At 41.2% G+C, this 22,398-nt stretch overlaps 1 protein-coding gene across 2 annotated transcripts in view; it reads right to left on the bottom strand.

The window, feature by feature from the left end:
• Positions 1-22,398, bottom strand: part of COP1 (COP1 E3 ubiquitin ligase) — a 122,653-nt gene that overhangs the window by 76,487 nt on the left and 23,768 nt on the right. For both annotated transcript variants that reach the window (XM_064664141.1, XM_064664140.1), the window contains exons 8-11: positions 20,504-20,580; positions 15,606-15,663; positions 12,047-12,161; positions 8,508-8,643 (exon numbers count right to left, since the gene is read on the bottom strand). In XM_064664141.1, the coding sequence (XP_064520211.1) occupies positions 8,508-8,643; positions 12,047-12,161; positions 15,606-15,663; positions 20,504-20,580 (386 nt within the window). The remainder of the gene's footprint in view (positions 1-8,507; positions 8,644-12,046; positions 12,162-15,605; positions 15,664-20,503; positions 20,581-22,398) is intronic.

Consider the following 22,398-nt stretch of genomic DNA (forward strand, 5'->3'; position numbering starts at 1 on the left):
TTAAACCCAACGAGAGCATATAGTATGCTATGAGATTAATTGGGCTCCTTGCAACAGCTCCCTTTTCAGAACCATGGTCCTCTCTACTTTGCAGAGAAGTTACCATGAACCTAAATCTCCTCTGAGTACAAAATCTCCCAGGAAGCCACAGCAGACTCCCAGCCTTGGCTGTAAGACTATAGCTAGAGACATCCTCTTCTACAGCATAAAGTTTTTTCCATACATGCATTCAGGGGAACTCAGCTTAATTAGCACTAATGATGAGAAAACCTATAGGGAACTGCTGAATTCTGCAAGCAACCAAACATAAAGTGTATTGATAAAAAGCCACTTTCCTGTGAGGCGATGCTCTTCTGCATGCTGAAGAGAAGATGACAACAATCCCAGGCTTTTTCCATGCCAGATCCAAAGAAGTACAATGAGCCAAAGCTGCTGCAAACAACTACCATGCAAGTTAATGAGGATTAGATTCAGTTTTTCCACAAACACCGTTTTAAACAAGCTGGAGTAGGGAAACGTTAACTAAAAATGCCAACGGTTAAATGCAGAACGTTTCTCATGAGGCTATTTAAAATTCAAGCCAAAGGATCAGTCTGCCTGCTGCAGTATTTTGTATAACCCTAGGATCTGCCATTTCACCCAACTGGGCTGGTACACAGCAGGTTCTGAACAGCTCTGACAGTAGCTGGAGCACAGCCCCAACACTGCCAAATACCTCAGTGGAAGAGGTTACAAGTATCCAAATATACTCAGCTGCCTTCAAGCTTGGGAAACATTTCCAGAGCAGAATCACTGAATGGGTAAGGTTGGAAGGAACCACTGGTGAGATCATCTGGTCCAACCTCCCTGCTCAAGCAGGGTCATCCCTGGATTGCATCCAGACAGTTCTGGAATATCTCCAGTGAGGGAGATTCCACACCCTCTCCAAGCAATCTGTCACCTCCACAGTGAAGAAGTTCTTCCTCGTGTTCAGATGGAACAGAAGACAGCAGCACCTGCCCAAGCTGTCTAAGAAGGAAGTTTGAGGGGGGGAACCCTGCTCCACAACAACCTGTAAGGTTGCCTGAACAGCAGTACCATCTCTTCAGGATTAAACCACCAAGTAGGAAGGAGCTCAATCAGTTGTGATAGATACTGAAGCGCCTTCTAAATATAAGGCCCTTCAGAAGCTTGCAAGCTTGTTTCCATGCCACCACATTTATAACTACACCAACAAGGATTTTGTTTCTTGAAAATTGAGCAAGGCAGCTGCTGACAGAGCTGAAGAGGCAGCGGAACAACTAGATCTGAGAGAGGGGGACCTCCATCAATACTGGCACTGTAAACAATGCAGTCTGCCCACAGGCTCCATGATTCCTCCATGATTTCACAGCAGCAGCTGAAGACATTTGTCTCCAGCTGAGCACACTGCCAGAGGTCTCATTTCACAGGACAAGTCACCACCCCAAGCCTCCAACCCAGTAACTCAACCCTCCAAATTTGCCTGACGCTGCCATCAGCTCTTCTGCCAGATACCCTGCAGAGCACCAGGAGGGACAGCTGGAGACAGTAACCTCTTTAGACTCCTCATCTGAATCCAACAGGCACCACAAGTCAGGGCAGCAGCTTTCCTAAATAGAGTCCATACGCCACGGATGAGCCTTTCCAAGGAGCCAAAGGATGGGCTGGGGCAATTAACTGCAACAGTCCTGCCTGCCTGGTATTGATGGAACGAGGTTAAAACATCATTTGAAGCATTTTTCATCCAACTGACAAGCCTGTTTCAGGAGATTTGTTGTGTTGGCATTTTGAATCTTATTTCATCAGTATTTTGAATGCTATCCATAAGTACCTTTATTTTTTCCTAAAGAATGGTTTATGTATAACCTTAATTTCAGCCTCATATAGAGAAACTTGATCTGCCTTCCATCTTCACTAGCACAAATGTATGCACACGCTTGTATATAATCCTATGAGAACATAAGCACCACTTCATAACTTATTCTGTGTTATTTATTACCTTATTCTACAAAACAACTATGCAGCACATAAATCCCAAACATGACTTAGAGACTGTATTTATTAATACAAATGATATTATATTAATAATCATGAGCTCAAGCCTCTTCTCCAAGCTGAGCTGCTTGTCAGGTTTATTCTCAGAAGCATTTAAGCCCACACCATACATCTTTGCATGCTTTAACACACTACCTTATTATATTTTATCAACTACCTACCATCTAACAGACTAACTTTTCTAGTTAGCAAGGAAGGAATAACAACAACAACAACAAAAAAAAATCCAAAGGCAAGCTAATACTTTTCAGATCATTAGCTCCAAGCAAATTTAGGCTTTTCCAACAAATATAGCTAGAAAATTAAAAGAACATTGTAATAAGCTACAGAAATCCATTTTCTATTAATAACAGGCTTGTGTCTTCAAGCAGAAACAAGAATTCACTGTATCAACACTCAATGTTGAATGAAAGCTATAAAATTGGGGGGGGGTTAAGAGAAATCAGTCTTTGGCTTTTACAGACACTGTTGGCATGGGAATTCTGTGCAGAAGATGCTGTGAAACCACAGCTTTCATGGCTTGCAATTCCTGAGGCCAAGACACAGCACTACTGCCTGATGACAGCCATTATCCCATGGACATCAGGAGGGACAGAAGGGCAGCTACCTGCAGCCTCACTGAAAAGATTTCCACCCTGATCAGCCAAGAAGGGGCGGATGCAATGATGCAATGCAATTTTCACATGGTACCATCCTCCTATCCTGAATATTAATCTCTCAGAGGACATTCCTGACACCACAGCATCCATTTTGAGTGCCTGCACTTTCACAAAGCTGCTTTTCAAAACAAACAAACAAACCAACAAAAACCAAACCAAACAAACCAGTTTCAAATCTAATAAATACAATTCTGTGGAAATTATAAGCATGGATCTTAAAGTTTGTAGGGGTAAAATTCCCTTTTTACTATACAAGTCATATAAGGAATTTCTCCTTAAATTCCTCCTCCTTAAAACTTGAAGCCAGAGGAGGATGCTCAGTAGAAAGTGAGGACAGAACTGTCAAATTTCTAGTGATCTGATCACGTACTTTTATAACAAACAGAGTCCCCAAGACTTTGAGGTCTCTAGTCCAATATCCTGCTCAGAGCAGGGGCAGCTCTTTGGTCAGACCAGGTTGCTCAGGGCTCTCTCCAGTCTCTGTTGAATAACTCCGAGGATGGAGCTTGCACCCACTCCAAAGCTGGACTGTCCCATGCTGAGCCAGGGACTGCTACAAGACACTTGCCATGAGGTGGAAACTGTTTAGGTGAACTGCACAAAATGTCTTCCAGACAGACAAAAAATTAAAGACCTGAAGTGCAGTCACTATTTGAAACATGTTTAAAAGCCAATTCCCAAATTCATCAAAAGACCGCTCAATACTTTTAACAGACCATTTATAAAAATTCATAAAGTTGAAATCCAGGTGAAAACTCTCATCTAATTATCTGCAGATGGAGACAGGCTTGAAGTACTAATAGAGTTTAATGGGAAAATGATCTTCCTACTACCAAATAGTCTGAAATTAGGAGGAAAAAAATGAGGTCCCACTGGTAGCCATGCAACTTCCATTCATTAACTTGCCAATGTCAAGTTATTTAAGTTTTAGCCCTTAGGTTGATAGAAGAACAAACTCCTCTGTGCAGCATCACCGTAGTCACCAGAAGGTTTGCTTTTTGGTCCGAGAGAAAATATGCTCTTTTCTGGTGTCAGAGGCCCTTTGGGTACCAGCAGCCATTCCTGGGGACTGGGAGGGCTACATTACAGGGCTGAGTGTCTCTGAACTCTGAATTTGGATCGGAACTGACAACTGTACAACCCTTCTGCTGGGTACAAGTCACATTTAGCTTCTACTCAAGGAACTCAGACCACATTTATGCAGCACTAGGAAATGTATCAGTTCTGCACTCCACAGAAAAAGATGGGAAAGTGAGGGAAATGCTCTGCATTTCACTCAACTCTAATTTAAAATCCCATTTGAGCCCCAGACAAACTCTGGTCTACAGGCCAAAACCTCAGATGAAATAACGTAAGAGGACCACAGGACAAGCACAACCTTCAAGCAGGCTCAGGGAATTATGCTTCAAGTTTCCTTGGCCATTCTGCAGTTTAAGTCTCTTTATCCAAGCATTTCTCTCTTCCTTCTACTTGTGGGAACAGTTCAAATAAGACAGATCCATTCACGGTTTTGAGCTGCCACTTGTAAATAAAACCGAGTCCATCTAAAAAATGATTTATTTAACAGGCTACAAGAAAAATCCAGCCCTCCTCATTTCTAATCTTCTCATGGAGCAGCATCTGCTGCACTCTGAAACATAATCCTGTGAAGGATAAACCCACTTCCATTTCATTAATTTATCTTTACCACCAAGATAGAAACATTGCTGGTCACGAACTTAATAAAATGGCTCATCTAATCCTGGTCAGCCCAAGCACTGAAAAAAAAAAATAGAAAGAGAAAAGGGGGCTTGTTATGGTCAACACAGAACTAAAAGGTATCTTGTTAAAGGCTAGTTCTGAGAATTTATATGGACAAGTAATTGTAGTCCACAGTAAAAAGGGGAACAGAAAAATAGAATGGTTCAATGAATACATGAAAAACTCACTCCTAATGGATTTTTTCTTTCAAGCTCACCTTTGAAGAAAGGATTTCAGGTCATGTTACTGAAAGAGTCAACACAAACAAAAATGCAATCTTGAAATAGCATCCAAACAGTGCAATTAAATCTAAGAGAAACCTCTTCACGTCTTGTTCATTACTCAGAGGCAACGGAATAACAGCAAAAGATGAAATAAACAGAATAAGGGACACCAAAGGTAAGAGTTTTAGCAGCCAAAACCACAAGTTGTTTGTTTTCCTCTCTGTAAATCACTGTGCCTTTAGATAAATATATTTAGTGTTGGTTATCCAACCCCCTTTGGATGGCATTTTTCAGAGAAATGGTAACCTGACTCAGAAGAACTTAAAATAAAGACATATTCATGTTCCCACCAGAGCTGGGAACCACAGAGCAGGGAGAACTAGCTCCCTGATACCCAGGTTTCCAAGAGACATTTTGCTGTAGTGTATTTCTCTCATTTTTGTTCCTTTTTTTTTTTTTCAAATATGAAAGACTGCCACATTATTCTCTGAAGGCCTCTGACAGTGGTAAAGCAATTTTCTCCATAAATCATTGTAATGCTAACGCAGCAGTTTACAGACTCATCTTTAAAAGAAAGCCTTTACATTTACTGCCACTGCCAGCAGAGAGAAGGAAAGTTAAGCTCTGACAACTGCTCTGTCTAGGGGCATAATAAATGGAAAATGTATTCCTTGGCCCAATTCTAACAAAACTTAATATACTTGTGAAAATCATGTAAACACTTTGTACTTAATAGAGCTGAGTGTATTAAAAAGCCATTTAGCACATCGAGGTATGTGTTCATATTGCAAACGTGCTGCAAGTCCCCTTGATGCTACAGCAAAACTGAGCTACCTGCAATCACAGCGCCCTGAACGTGTTTTCTTCTCTGATCATCTGCTGTTCTTGAAGCAAATAAAGGGAAAAAAGGACAGAGGGATGAAATGTTTCTTGTGAGTGCATTTCTGAGCAAGGTTAGGAAGCTCTCCCCCGCTGGGCTCGCGATCTCAGGGTGTGCACCTTCCCAAATAAGGCCTCAAGCCCGTGGTGGGAGATGCACAGCTTGGGTACCAGTCTTGCACTGGTCCCTCGGGCAAGCTCCCTGCCAGGCTGGGGAGACCTGGATCTGGAGAGCAGAGATTGGCTTGTCCCCTCATCCCAAAAGGCAACTGGAGCTTTCCTAAATGCTTCATCAGGATTTTTATAGGAACACAACATACACAGTGTTGAGAAGTCCGGACATTCCTGTGGCAAGGAATTCAGGAGAGCGCTGCTGCCACTCAGTTTCAGGGCTTTTCCAGCCTGTCTTTAATTACAGTTTTCACCCTGTTACCATAAACCCAGCTTTATTTCCCTTCTAAACATCAAGGTTTTGCAGATAAGGAACATTTCCATCTTCCTCCTTCATGAACTTAAAGCTAATACATCTTAAAAAGCTCTTTAAGTCAGCAGATCTTTTGGAGTCCAGAGTGTGAACTTTATGTAGGGTTAAAGCAATTAAACTCAACACTCCTGTATTCTGCACATTTGTAACAGCAGCTTATTTAAAAAAAAAAATTGCAATGAAGTTTAACTTCTGGTCAATTCTACTTTTATTTTTAAGCATACTTAAAATATCCCTTTAAATTACTTCCTAAAAAAATTAAGATTTCTTACATAGTAGTCTTGTATTTACTTTGTATTTAAATCCAGTTGTCTTAACAGAACAGGCTAAGCAGCAAGACTTCCTTTCTGTCTCTTCATCAGTGTTTCCTACTTCATACCCAGGAACACCTTTAAAAGGCAGCGCAGTAGAATAAATAAAACTTTTCAGAGCATGTTAAAAGCATATTTTCACTTTTTAAGTGCCTTAATTAATTTGGCTCATCTGTGAATACCTAAAAGCTGCTCTTATTTTCTTAAGCTGCCATCACTAAGCCACACACCTCGTTTAGTTTCAGACTCTCTGAACTTGAGGCTATTAATCTGGATGAAGAACAATGGTGAACACAGGACTATGCTGGTCAACACATACTAAGTATAAACTCTTGATTGCCAAATTATGACTTTACAGGAACTGTTTGAATAGCCAGAAGCCAACAAGAGCAACAGCAGCAGCACATTCAGCAACCAAAGCACTTGAGGACATGCTCAGATGTGAACAGTCTCACTCAGCCCACATGCTAAAACCCCATAAAATTTCTCAAATGCTTTGATAAATAAAAAGCATGAGCAGGGGAGAACACTGAGTCGGAAACTAAGTTATTGTTCAGTGAAATGCATTTAATTACCAGTTCTAGGACTGGCTTGGAGGGAGGCCCCACAGTATCTTCATTTTAGCAGGAGCACACATACTTTTCAAACACATATTTCACTCATATATGTCCTTCCAGCATTTTCTAACCAAATACCACAAAAATGCTTCCCTTGCAGAATGTCAAGGAGAAGAAAGGGCAAAGGAGCAAAATCCAATCCGTGCTGGTCGGAAGCTGAGGAAGTTTGTCTACCTTGCAGTGAGATTCCCATCTGCATTTCATTGCAGCAAGTGTGAACCCAATCAGTGCAGGTTAAATATACGTCAGATCCCTGATTATTGTGCTCTGACCTCTGTGGCTAAGTCGGACATTATACATTCCTGCTACATATTGCAGTAGTTAGAGAATCGATGCTGCTTTAAACAAAAATATGTATTCTATGCTACATATGCCTCCATTTCTTCACACAGTACAAATTTCTTGGGGTCTTTCAACAAATATTCAAGTTGTTCTGTCACTACCCAAATGGCCCCTTTGTAAGGCACTAGATCAAGGCTCAGAAAACCCAAGTTTAATTTATCTTGTCCATGTAATGTTTCTTTCAAGACCTCTCTTTGGATCTCCTGATCCCCATGTACAAAACAAGGATACTTCTTCTCTCAAAAGATTGCTGTGAACAAACACTCAAATTAGTGAAACATTCCTGCAAGAAGCTGATGGGTCCTGCATACTTGCCATGCAGAAGAGATTTCCCAGTTAACATGATCCATCATTTTTTCCACCACAAGGAGCTCCAAAACAAGCCACCACAGACTAAGCAAATTCCCAGGGTGGGGGAGAAACCAGTTTAAAGTTAGGGCTGTTGACAAGTCACAGCCTCTCCATGTGCTCTTAAGCCTGATCCCTAAGGGAGCTGGTTCATGGAGCTGAACTAGAAGAAACTAATTCTGTTGAAAGAGTTGATAGCATTTCACCAGCTAAGTGTCCAAACTGCTCCACAGGAGGCTCAGAGGAGCTTCAGCAGCAGCACACAGGACATGACCACTCCATACAGCTGTTGTTGGAGCTGTTGCCTTGGCTTTACCACAACCATCCCCTCGCCAGTGCTTAACACTGCAAACAGATCTTCCAATGCTCAAAACTTCAAGCAGTCACAGTTAAAAACAATTCAGCTTTTTATCATTTGCCATTATGACTGGATCTACTGCTAAAATGTAAACCTACCACAGGTTCTTAAAATTACCAAGCAAGACGGATGGTTTTTAGAACGCCCAAACTGCATCACTTACAACACAACTAAACTAACATAAAGAGGACTGAGCCTACAACAGGCTTTGTAGAACAGCTGCTGATGCTCACTGGCACCTCAAAGGTTCTGGATTTGGCCTTGACCAACACCAATAGGAATAAAAGGTACTACTGAGATACCTGAGTGCCTTCACAGATCAGTGACAGTCACAAAATTACCACACACACAGTCACAAAACTATTTTTGGGCAGCAAGTGCAAAGTGTGGCATGTGTACAGACCATAACTGGTTTAATGTGGGTTGTTAACTCAGCCTCAGCAGCCTGTATCCACATGAGATATGTCATCAGAAGCACAGTGTGCCTTACCTGGACACTATGCTGGAGCCATTGTAGAGGTCACTGGCGTAGGACAGCGTTGCCAGGGGTCGGACAGAATTGTAGCGTGTGAACTTGGACAGACACTCCTGAAACTCATCCAGCTGGCTGGTGGTTCTGCTGTCATCTAGGGAGAGACAGCAGCATTGGGGAGGGCAGAAACACAGGAAGAAGATAAACTCAACAGCAAACAAATAATTAGAAAAATCAAGATATGTCTACATGGGATACCACCTCTGCTTGTTATCTGGGGAGGATTCTTGGTCAAAACCAGGTTCTCCCTCACCTCTAGCATTACCTGAAGGTACTATGATTTTTCTGAGCACAGATTAAGTCTTTCCACTGCAATGCTGGGTGAACCTACTGCGCTGAGAATCTGCCTAGAAATCAAATACAGCTTTCCTGGCAAGCTCATCTATTTTATTCACATTCAGAGCCCACAGGCCATATAGATTATTAACAGAAAACCTTTAAGCATATAAAAATGCACTGTAAAGGACATGTCTAGTTCTCTGTGGGGGTGAAAGTATATTCCTCTCCCTGTTCTGTTACATTTGTCTACATTTGGTGTCAATTACATTCAAAATACCTTTTAGTAAAAAATATTTGTCTTGATATTCCAAAAGCAACAGAGCTAAGGGAGAACCATTTCAGGGCTGGAGAAGGAAGACAAGCATGAAACCAGAATGCTCCCTGTACTGGAAGTTTTGTGAAAATTATGACCTTCAGCAGACAAGGTGAAATTGAGCCAGCTTGAATGATTATGATAAATATTCTGTGGGAAATGGAACAGTTTACTACAAAAGTTAAAAGTAAATTGCAGTGTAGATAGTTGAAAGTCATTCTCTGAATTCTCAGAAGTCTCAGCTTTTCTTGGTAGGAACATAATTTTTTTAAAACCATTTCGAATTTTAGTATTTTGTAAATAAGGAAAAATTCTTAACTTAAAGCGATGCCGCATGGACAAGTCTGGGTTCCCAAAACAATCATGGATTTGCAGTCAAACACTAGGTAGAGCCTTCAGGCTGTGTAATAGCCCCAAAAATTTGCAGTAGTCCTCCTCCACCTCCTCTAACGCTCCTACCTTCACTTTATCTTTTTGCATCAGTGCATTTTAGGGGAACTAGAGCTGCTAGTTTACAGGTACTGCACACTTTGTCTCCTGTTCCACCACAGCATCCACTGCAGCAGCACACACACACACACCACTGAAATCAAATTCCACCCACTAGCTAAGCCATCCTTATCAGCAGCATAAGGAAATGCCATGATCCACTTGTTAGAAAGGTTTGGAAACACTGGGGTGAAAAAAGGAAAAGGTTGATTTATAAATGCAAAACCCAGCTGTGCTTTCTTGTGGGAAAACACAGAGAATAATCACTTTCTGCACCCTGGTAATTCCTTGCCATCAGAAATTATTATCTCTACACTTGTAAGGCATTTTAAAAGTGTCCCTTATATGCTGTTTAATGTTTGATCATATAAAGGAACATTGAAGGCTAGCAGTAATTAGCATGTTTAAGGGTACTAGCATATACATTACCCATGTCAGATGGATCAAAAGGGGCAAAATGAACAAAGTGCTACTCCAAATTAAAATCATCAGCACCTGACCACGACAGAAAACAGCTTGAGAAGCAGCCCATAAACATCAGTCAGCGTTTTCCAAAGACTGTTTTCTCATTTGACACTATGGTAGGGACAAATAGCTGCTACCCTTCCATTTCCCTCATTTAGAGATCAAGCACACAGTCCTCCTATAATTTATTCTCTATCTGTGCCTGGAAAACCGAGTCTTATTTCTCAAGACATTTTCCCTGTCAAAGTGCAAGGCCATTTGATAATTACAGTTATATTATGTACCTACTCCAACAGTCAGAGGCACTGCTTCCAAAAAGCTTTAAATCCACATTAAATCCTATTTAAAACGTGTCAAAACGCAGGAATGATTTAAGAGAGGAAAACATAATCAAGTATCATAGGTTATTCCTTACTTAGGAGAAAACCTGCATTTGCAAATCCTCTGCTCTTGGTGCAGCTGACACATATGAATACAAAAAACCAGTTTCACCGCATTCATATTTATAGTTCCCAATTACAAAGAAAGATGTCCTCTACAAGGGAATGCTGGGAAGAGCCCCATTTGTTATCCTTGGTCAATAAGTATTATTTTTACATAAACACAGTTATGCATCACCAAGATAGCAGTGCAGGAAAAGATCTCAGTGTGATTTGGGAAGAGCTGCATTCTGCAAAGCACCTGCTGGTACTTCACAGGGAACTGCCTGGACACATACAATGGGCTTCTCCAATATTCCAGCTGCTGAGGCAACCTCTCAGTGTGCTGCATTCCCTGCTAAAATCATTTTGCTGTGCACAATGAGAACTGAGTCAGTCACTGCTCTGAAGCAGGTAGAAGATGTAGACACTTCCAACTTAAAGCCATTTATTAATTCATTTGTAACATTTTCATTTGTTTATTTACTTTAACAGGACTAAAGCTTAAAACAAATTCATGGAGAAGAAAAATCCAGGGGTTTGTACCCCAACTCTCCTGCTGATCTGCGCCCCCTAAGGTTATACATAAAGATGCAGCAACCTCTTCCTGGGTCCTTAATGCTCCTAAGAGGTTTCTCCCACCCCCTGAGGGCTGGCTGCTCTCCTTGCAGTCTGTCACACTTGATATGGGCTGCAGCTCACAGCTTGGTGCTGCAAATCTCTTGGCTGCCACAGTCCATTGCCTGAAACCTTCTTCCCCAAGCCGGTTTCTTCCCCAGAGGGGCTGCAGAACAACCCTCCTCGCCCTCAAGACATATTCATTTGACCCTCTCATTTCTTAAAATCTTCAAAATCTTGTCATGTAATTAAGAACCATCCATCCACTGGGTAACAATTACTCTTGCTGCTGTCACACTGCTACTCAATTATGAATGAGGCAATCTAGGCAATTTTAAAAACAGCTGCTAATTCTACAGAACAAGCCTTAAATCTAAGGTGTGCCCCTTGGGACAACAGCACTGCTGCACACTCAGATTCTATACTTCAAGTCATTTGTTAACCAAGACTCAATCTAGACAACATAAAGGATAACCTCCAAGTGTCCTATTGCATGCTAAATACAGGAGAATTTATCAATTTATGTTTACACCTCTGTAGCATTCCAATAGCAATGTTTTTAACTACTGGCTTTATACTACATCTAGCGGAAAGACAGCCCAACCACTGCTGTCAGGCATTTGCATCTTCAGAACCAGCACCAGAGAAATTGCTTATTGTGGGTTTTGCCCTTCTCAGTACAGGATTACAAAGCAATACACGTGCCCCTCCAAAGTGACAAGATTAAGTTTTCCAAATTTAGCAACTTCAAGAAAAGCAAAATGGGATGATTTGAGTAACACATAAATATGTACAGCCACACTCCCATGCAAGGAGGTGAAAGCTGCTCTCTCAGAAGCAAGGCTTTTCTGAGAACTGGGCCCTGCAAGAGGTAACTGATGCCAGAAATGGGACACCACGCAGGAGGAACTCACCTGAGACACGAGTCATCCTGGTGGAAAAATAGCACTGCTCTAGGTCCTCAAAATGAGCTGTGAGGCGCTTGCGTCGCGAGGCGAGTGTGCTGTTATACCACGGCTGCTTTTTGGTCTGAGGGGAGAAGGGAGAACACTTCAGAAAGGAAGAGCCAGGCCTGGGTTCCATGTTGACAGGTTTTACCCAATTATAAACAATTATACAATATATGCGATGGGTTAGAAGTGTAAAATGACAAATTAAGAATCTTGCCACGGTCAGCAGTTAGTCTTAGGGTTCTATGATGCACAGTTAAACAACCAAAAAAAGCTGCTTTTAGATAGCTTTTGTTTCCTGAATCTTTGCAAAATTTAGCCTCACACACAGGACAGGCAGCCCCAACTCCTGGGGAGACCTGTCTTGCATTTCTAGCAATGGACAGCAGAGGCCATCTTCCAACTTCACAAGTCAAACAGACTGTACAACAAATACTCCCCAGATCCCTGGCAGACAGCTCATTAAAAGAGAAGGAGGTGTTTATTTTAATGAGTTAGTTACTCAATTACTTCCTTTGAAGCAACTCAGTAACTCTCTGTAAAGCTAAGCAAACAAAGAGAGAAGAAGAAGATGGCATGAAGTTCAAAGGTTAATTGAAAAGAAGTCCATGAAACTCATCATTAAAAACATTTCCCAACCTACCCAAGCAGAAATAGTGAGAGGCAGAAGGAAAGGATTTAAACTGCATAAGCAAACTTTCCTCCTGAAGCAAAACCAGAAAATGCAGTACTCACCATTTTAATCATAAGTAAGGAAAAAGAATTAATTCCTCTACTACACAAGAAACACGAAGACCCCCTTGCTTTAGTTTCTAATTTCCTCAAAGCTAAATTTTAAAAGATTTAAGAGCCACCAAGCTCCCTGATGAACAACACTGCTGAGCACATACAACGCCCATAACGTCACTCAGTGGCACTAAAACCCACTCCACATACAACTCCCCCTCGATCCATGCAGGAGAACGGGCTGTCCTCATTACAGCCATCCAGCAAACTAAGTTTACAGCCCACTCACACTTTTGCTTGTACCTGCATAAGCAGTAATCTAACACTTTAGGGAAAAAGCAAGCCCCAAGCAGAGAAACCTCCCAACACCACTTCCCACCCGAGGCCACACACTGTCACTGTGACAGCACTGATGGGTCTGCACAGCTTGTTTCATCTCAAAAGCAACTCCAGTCCCAGCACACGACACTGGGAAGTGCTCCTACATCAATACCTTTTAAGTATAATTTTCTAAAATTCTACGGTTTTAAGAAATACCTAACAGAACACTTTTATAGCTTCTTCATATGATTTTTGTGCACCAGCCTGCAGTGGCTCCAGCCTCTCTCAGCACATCAGGAGTGATTTGGGCTCAAGACAACTTTAAGCAAAGAACAACCACTTCAGTCTCAAGACAAGTTGCCTGTGCCATGATTAGTGACATAACCCAAGCCCGAGCCTGATCTGCCAGATAAGCCCAGTCCACACTGAGATGGAATCAATCATGGCAAGTGTTTGTCTGCTGTGCCATTTCCTGCTGGGTCTCCAAAGATCCCCCTGGAGCAGGTCTCAGGTTGGCCCAGCTGTGCTGGGGAATCAATCAATCTGCATTAACCCATTGTCAACAGACCATCCCCAGCTAAGCATTTCAATCTGCTCATGTTTTACCAAAAATACATATTCTATCAAGTCTGCTCCCGGGCTGCTTGCTAAGCAATGCTGGGCAACAGGAGGAAAAATAAGGGAAGAGAGAAAAGATACACAAGCAATTTTTATTCAGTGGCTAAAGCTACTATGGTTGTCCTAGTTGAGGACAATAGTTTGGATTGCTCTTATCAAGAGTGATTTTACTGTCTGAACTCCACCAGGTGCTCTAAAGAGTCCTCTAACTGTGAAAAAGCTTCATAGCTGTACACAAGCTCCTTATTTCTAGCAGGAAAAGGGATACTGTCATTAAATATTAACTGCAGAGTTCCCCAGGGCCTACATAACTTGTCCACTATTTACTTCTGAAGCTCAGCTTCTGGAAGAAAACTGTCATGGAGCTTTGTAGTATATAAATTCTTCCCTAACAACATGCTTTTTAGCAATGCAAAAAGTAATTATATTGAGAAAGAAAGCTGTGCTGTCCATCCTAGATAGTTCTTACTGCCAGCAGTGCCCAATCTATAATTTTTGCCATGACTGACAATTAGGGAAAAAAAGCACAATTTAGTTTATATTTTTAAAACTATTTTTATGGTAAAGTCTTGCTGAAATTAGACTACCTTTGAATGAAGTGTTTAACTTCAAGGGTTGTCTTTCAGCTCCCCATCCAAACATACATTAAAGTTTAATTTGCAAATTTGTACTAGAGAGGACGGATCTTGCACTCTTGAGGACAAGAAATTGCATTTGAGGACAGAAGAGATTATTCTCACACAAATAAGGCTGTCATACAGAATGACTAAAAAGTCTAGGGTGATTGTTTTGGGAGCTCACCAGCAGGACAGCTATGCTATTCATCTTGTATTTGAAATTGGAAATACTGAGACAAGTAGTGTCAGTGGAGAACAAATACAGCATAGCACATCAGAGTCCTGAACATAAAATCCACATTTCACCTGTCCTCTGAAGTGAGGCAGAACTACAACTCCTTGTTCAAGCAAAATCCTCCCAAGACCACAGCAGCAGGAACAACAGGCTTTTTCCCCCCAGACTAATAGATGGGATTTTCTAATTACCAATTAGTTATAGAGCTGCAAACATGAAAACCTGTGTGCACATGTATATGCTCATCAGCTCGAAACTCGTGTGTTTTTTCTTTACATCAAATAAGATCCAACAGCACTGCTACTTGTTCTTTACCAGTCTGATGCTGCTGTGTTCCAGGGATCCACCACCACCACCAGAGAGCACCCAAGGCACAGCTGGAACGTGACCAACACTCCATCTGTCCAAATCAAAACTGTTTAACGTTTTCGGAGCTGTGAGCTGGGTATCACTGTCACCTTCTCAGCCCTGCTGAATCCCTCTGAGCTGCAGGACTACAGCAGTGCTGTTTGGAATTCAGGAGGCCCTGCGGATTGGACAGTTTGGAGGCTGCCTGCCAAACAGCTCCATTGTGTATGCAACTTTTTACCCTCTATATGCATTTATAATACAGTTTGTAAGGCCCTGACAAGGACAAACTACAAAACAGCTGCATGTTCAGAGTGTTCCTTGTTTTCAAAGTCAAGCTTGATCCACAGCTATTTCAGCCAATGCAAAGGGTCAGGGATTTACCTCCCTTCCTAAATGCTGCCCACTTGGGAGATGAAGAGCAAAAAATACCCCCTTTTCCCATGGAAGAGTCAGCTTTAGGAAAAAAGATGTCTAAATATATTACACCAGATGTCTTTCTCCCAGTCACCCCTTACAGCTGCAGTTGCCCATATGACCAGTTAAAGCATTTCCAGGACTGGTACCCTGAAGATGGATGAAGGTGCACCTCAACTGCCCAACCTCCACATCCACTCTCTCACCCCCCCCTCGTGCACAGACACCTGGATTATCTTACCTGGGAACTGCCACTGAAGCCTGGAGGCTGGCTGTACTCCGTGGAGTCAATAATACTACTGCAAAAAAAAGAAATGGTCTGCTTAAATCACTGCACAACCATCCTTTACCATTTTTAACCTGCTTGCTATTCCCTCCTTGACACTCCACAGCATATTTGCCTTTGAAATCCATTTTACAGACAGGGAACAAAAGGTTATATTTTGTTTGGGGGTTTGGGAGAGATTTTTTTTTAAATACAGAGTTCTCTTAGAGCAGGATGCTGTCACACACAATCATGTGTAGTGCAATCGAATAATTTCTGATTAGAATGCAAAAGTATCTTTTGTATGAAATATGCAGGACAAGACATTCTGAAAATAACCTGTTACCATTGGGTTTCAGTTCCTTTTAAAAAAAAAAAAAAAGGTAGTTTAATTCCATGGCATTTGAACAGCACTGTGAAGGGAAAAGCTAGAGAAATCAGTGTAAGACATAGACTAGTACTCCAGACAGCTTTAAAGACACACAAAACAGGGACAAGTAATGAAAAACAGAAAAACTACAAAAAAAACCCAAAAACCTGACAACCAGGATTACTATTATTAGAAAATGCTAAACCATACGTAGCTACATAGTACCTATAATGACACAACATACCTTAAATCATTATTTTCAAAACTTAGCAAATGCATACAAAGCAAGTGAAATTTAACTTTCAAAACTGCAAAAGGATCTACTGATGCAAGAAAAACACAAGTAGTTCAGTGTTCTTCCACATACAGGCAAAATATTCAGCTCCCACAGTAAGACACCAGAGTCAGATTAAAGCACCTTTGTCACTCAAATTTCAAATACTTTCAGGACAAGTAAAGGTTAGTACAGAAGAACAGCATTTTATTAATTATGAGCATCAACATGATTTGTTTCTAAAAAATCTTTGTAACTGACTTCTGCTTTGTCATTTGGCTTGGATAGAAAAGAAACTATCTTGGTTGGTTATTCTCAGTCTTTCCTACAAGGTAACCTTAGATTTTAGCACTGACTGGGAAAGTTGAAGGTTTCTTTGAAAAGCTGCTGGAACACTGCTGTAAGTCCTGGTTTTGTCAAAGATGATTGTACCTACTGATGATCATATGACAGCTGCCAGACCTGATCCATAGACTTTAGATTCTTGGTCATAAACCAAGTGGTTTTGTTGAAGTGTCAGTTGGGGCACCTGTAAGTCCAGAAGAATGAAACAGTGGTACTAATGCTTAAATATTTCTCAGAATGTTTTCAAGCTCCCCTGGAAGTGGAGAGAAACAGAAAGATGAGAGATAACCACTAATGAGACTTAACAATTAACTTGGACAATGAGACTGATTGAATTCTGTTCCAGGCAAGACAAAAGCTGCAAACCAAGAAAATCTAAGGGATGAAAATGATTACTTGCTGCAAGGGAGAAAACAGCAGAGCTGTTGTTTCAGAGGCACAGCTGGGGACAATGAACTTTAAATTAGAATGTGGCCACAAGAAATAATGAAACATGTACAGCAGATCCTGCCAGGAACAGCAGGAATAACACACTTGGCTGGAAAGCGATGAAAAAGTGCTTCACTCTGAGACAGGTACAGTGGCAATTAACAGCAAAACACACAGACTTATAGTGTCTGGTCTCGTTTTGCTGCACGTTGTCTGGTGATGTAAAGCCTTCAAGAGTGCAGACGTCATCCCCCTAACCAGAATACAAATTCAAACTCATTTCTGTGCAGTGCCTGTAGCTAACTGGGATATGCTTGAATGTTTTTCCTTTCGAAAAACAGGAAGTAAATGATCAGAAAATTACAGAAGTGCCCTCTCAGTTCTCTTTTAAAAGCTGTAACATTAGGTTCTGATAGGAAATTCAGCCACCCCAACATGACATTTAAAAACTTGGAACAACAGCAACAAAAATACGGCAACCTGCAGACTACAAACCCCATTAGAGGGGTGGGAGGGGGTAATTAGAACAAATGGAAGGGAAGGAGGATCAGGATTTCGATAACTGAATCAGAGTTACCAAGCAACTCATTTCCAGATCAGAATCTTCCCCCAGAAACTCCTATTAGTGACGGTTTGTTATTGCTATTACTGCTGAATAGCAGTCACAGGGAAGTTGCTTATTCCTATCTCCTGTTTGCACCATTTACTGGGAGCAGAAATAGCACGAGCGCCTGTTCAGAAAAAAACCCCCACACAGAACTATTTGTTCTTTTCCCTTATTCTGTCCCTCTTGTTCTCTATTAGTACACAAACCCAGCAATCTGCAACACTGTAAACAAGCGCTGTGCTATTACCCAATTTAATATTTCATCATACCCTGTGTAGGCACAAGAGAAAACACGTGTCCCTCGCAGCCAAGGATGTGCTCAACAACCACGGCTGGGCTCGGGTTGCTGCTAAAGAACCTCTGAGGGAAGCTGGGGGCAGGCATAGTAATTTCACATTTGGAAGATGTTAATAACGGGGGGGGGGAAGCTACAAACAATGAAAAGAAACAGACAATTAATGAAGCAAGCCTGTGATTTAGGGGGAGTAGATGAATAAGGGCAAGTCACTAGAGACCAGATAAAACTAAATTCCAAAGAACTCTATTTTCTTGAACTTTAAATTCAAAGGGTAAAGAAATTTTCTTCATCTCATCTCCAGTCTGTGATAACCTTATACTATTTATAAGATACATTAGTAAAGTGTTATACAATTATATTTCATTAGCAGGGCGTTAAGCATGTTAAGAAGTTATATTTCAATTTAAATATATCATTTTAATTCACTCATAAGTTAAAAAGTCTTTGCAAGTTTAATATCTTTTTAACATGGAAGTGAATCCATCTCAAACTATATTTGTATTTCATTCTTAGTGGTTCAAGGCATCTCTAAAATGCACTCTTGAGATTAAATATTTCTGTTAACAGAGCAGAAAAGAAAAAAAACCACCAGCTGTTCTGTACCATCCTTTTCAAGGAGCAAAGTCTGAGATATTCTTTAAAACTCACATTTCATGTTGAAAAGAAAGTTAATTTCAAGTAGTAGGCCTTTCTGGAATCTGAGTTATGGTAATTCACACCAATTCTATTACTTGAGCCACACAAAATGGTCAAGGATAGGGTGGGGACAGAAGTTACAGCAGTCAGGCAACAACTGATGCCTGTTCAGACATTTCCTTCACATACCAATTTCTCTTCAACCACTCAAGGCTACTTCTTAACGCAGGAATGTCATTGAGAAACAGACATAAGGTCTTCTCAAGCTCAGAGAAAAAGGCAACCCCACATTCCCTAGAAAACCCCTAAATATCCTATTACATCAAACCCCTGGTGTGTCGTACCAGAGGGAAAACCCAAAACACAGCCAAGATGGAACCAGAAAGGTATGAAAATGTTGGCCAAGAAAAAGCCTGTGGCCTCTGCTCTCATCACAGGTCCAACCCACTGCCATCTCCCAGGAGAGCCCAGGGGAAGTACATCAATCCAAAAATTGCTAAAATATTTTGGATCACTAAAATATTTACTAAAACTCTTGGGCTTAAAATGTTATTCCAGCCTTCAACAGATAAAAGAGTTCTTTGGGAGCTTGTTACTTAGTTTGGCTCAAGCAATAGAGATATATTTCTACTCATAAGAAAAATCTCCTGTTAAAAAAAAACAAAACAACTTTTCTAGGCCTAAGGGCCTTCAACATGTAACAAATTGAGCCCAGTCAGTGCTCAGGTTTTGCTCAGGTTTTCCTCAAGCATCAGTACCATGGAGCAAAACCAATCTATTTAATAGTCAATAACCAGGAAACTAGTAGAACCTGACAAGAATCTCATCAGCTTCACAAAACTGCTTCTTGGCAAAACAGCAATAACCCATGTCAAGAAACACACCTGCACCCAAAAAGAATTAAAGAAGCAGCGAAGAGTTGAATTAGAAATGCTGTTCCCATCCATCTTCGCCTTATTCCTGTCCCTTCCCTCAGGGCCAGCCAGAGCTTCATAGAAATATGAGAGATTCTGGTCTCTGTGTCCAGAAACAGCATTTTGGTAGGAAATCCCAGCCAACATTGCTGGGTTCCTCATCAGAGCATTCTATCTAAGTCTCTGCAGGAGAGGAAATCTGATCATTTTTCCTTCCTTACTCCTGGGTTATTAGGTTTAGAACTAGTAATAGCAAAAAATCTACCAGTACAATTTTATAACAGAAGTTGACAGTTTAGAGAACTCTACTTTTTAAGAGATAGGAGAGATGATCACTTAATAACATAACCCTGTAAAATCAGAGCTTTCTTACTACCAAAAGACACATCTACAAAGTACAGCACTTCAAACCCTGGCACATGCAATTTGGACACGAGAAACATCTGCAATTTTGTCATCAAGAAACCAGACTATGCAATATTCCAGACAAAAATCCACACTGAAACTATGCTATTCGAAAGGCATTTCATTAAATCAAAGCAGACAGCAGATAAACAGAATCAACAGGCTGTATATTTTAAATTTGGATCCCCAGCCTGTACCTTGAGCTATTCACACCAGAGTGGGGAAGCCAGAGGACACCAATATCATACAAAATTAAGACCTTTCATATGCCAGGCAGAACTGCATAATGTTCAGAAAAGGTAGCATGTAAATAACAGTAATATTCCATATCATAGCAGAGGCCTATGACTCAAGTTTACTAATCCACAAGACATTTAAAGCCATCAGCTTTCCACAGTATCTGCTTTAGAGCAGGTTTTTCATTCAACTGCAGACTCGGATGGCTTTTTCTTCACATAAAGTTTATATCCATCAGAAACAGAACAGAAAAATACTTATGGCACTCACAAAGGAGCTTTGCTTGTGTTTTGGGCACGGCATGGGGAGGCCCAGCAAGTACAGTGCAATATGGACAGCCTGAGTTGCAAGCTCCATACCTGTGTGACGGTGAGGGAGCCTCAAACTGTGGCACCGTGCTGTCCTCACTGACCGGGGAGTACAAGCCACTCATCTCCTGAAACCAGAAAGCCACGTTACAGCAAAGCTGGCAAAGCTTGAAGAGTATGTCTAATACAGTGTTTACATAGTATTTCTGGTTTTCCAAGCAGATAACCAACTGTGTCTACATTTATCCAACTCTTACCTAAAAACCTTTACTGTATGTGACAAAACATTGATTTTCTTCAATTTCTTTTCAGTTATCATTCCAACTGGATTTCAAAAATTCTACTGCCCCAAGAAGGGCAGTTCTGGAGTTTATACTTCAAAAACCCAGTAGATTTGGGTAGCATCCAATTGCCTTGAACCCAGCATCTCTCTTAAACATGGCAGAGCATGCAAGCTCTAAGTGCGTTTTTGAGATCTGTGTAAACTTATTTAACACCACAACTGCAAAGTAAAGCTGGATATGGGTACCAGAGGGCAAGAACAGCCACAAGGCAGCAGGGCAAAGGTGGTGCCCCAGACTTAAAAGAGGATCTATCAGTCTTCTCTGGGACAACTGCACAAGAATAAACTTTGCACATAAACTTGGCTTTGTCCCTGTCAGACTAAGTCACCACTGTGTACCCAGTATGAGGCTGTCTTTCATCTGTTTGGGAAATGGAAGCTATGCAGGATGCAGCAGCTCATTAGTTTGAGGGGCAAAGAGTGTCCAGGACAATATTACTTGTGCTTTCAAATTCCCACTAGGTGCCCATTAGTTGCTAGGCAGAAAGTAGGATATTTGTGACAAGAGAGATCCCAGGCTTTAGAGGTCAGAGACAAGGTCACCACCACACACCAGGAATGTACCCCAGCTGCAGCCCACTGAAATGCCTGATTAAAGAGCAGAGAAACAGGCAACTGGATATTCTTTGAGGGATCCCACAGCTTTTGGGAATAGCTTCTCCTAAATCTCAAGACGTATTTTACCAGTCTCAAGAAAACATGCTAAGGTATATTTATTTCCCCAAAGTTTGAGAAACATTTAGGGAAAAGAGGTCTGAAAAAATTCCAGTTAGCTATTAGATAAAGGGAAGTTCCTGCAGTTGTATTTATATTTTGCTAATTCATCAGCATGCATATGAATCATGTGAAGAAACCTAAAAGGCTCTTGGGCAGTGGTTGGGAGCTCATGCTGACTGCTCAAGATGAGCAAGAAGAGAGAAGCAGAGCTGCAAACTGAATTCCAAGAAGCTTTAAGGGAATCCTATTTTGAGAGGTGGCAGTCTGATGTACTCCTGAAACATCAGCTTCCTACTCCAAGATTAAACACTAGAATGATTAGAGGTAAGGACCAAAGAGGAAGCTGAGGGCTCACTAAGGACAAAAGGACTGCGTTGATGGGTTTACAAATACGTGGAGTGTAATTCAGAGCAAGAAAAAGAGATCCCCATTATTAAGGATGACTGAATATAAGTGAATTATATCAGGAGGTAGCGGGAATCTGTTCGGACATGCAGCAGGAATTGGTTCTGCTCCTACCCGGTCTCTGCATTACGACTCTTTTGCACCCCCCAAACCCCTCTCCATTTTAATGGTGACATGCTGCTAAGATTTAAACGACCTGTGCAAACAGCCAGAACACTGCGACGTACAAAAATCATAGGTTCTGATCAATACACTGCCTGTTGATTTCTAGCAACTACTCGAAAATACTTACTACCAACACAAAGAAATTGAAAGAAACGATTATATAAGAGCTACCAACCTGCAGCCTCCACACATCAACTAAATGAACGAATTAAAGAAAGAGCATCATCTGTTCATTTTCCCATTACTGACTCGAATGCCATAAATTTAACCCAGCAGCCCCACAGCAAGGCAGACAGCTTGATGAAAATGAAAAATT

The sequence above is a fragment of the Pseudopipra pipra genome, chromosome 9 (assembly GCF_036250125.1).
Source record: "Pseudopipra pipra isolate bDixPip1 chromosome 9, bDixPip1.hap1, whole genome shotgun sequence".
Taxonomy (NCBI): Eukaryota; Metazoa; Chordata; class Aves; order Passeriformes; family Pipridae; genus Pseudopipra; species Pseudopipra pipra.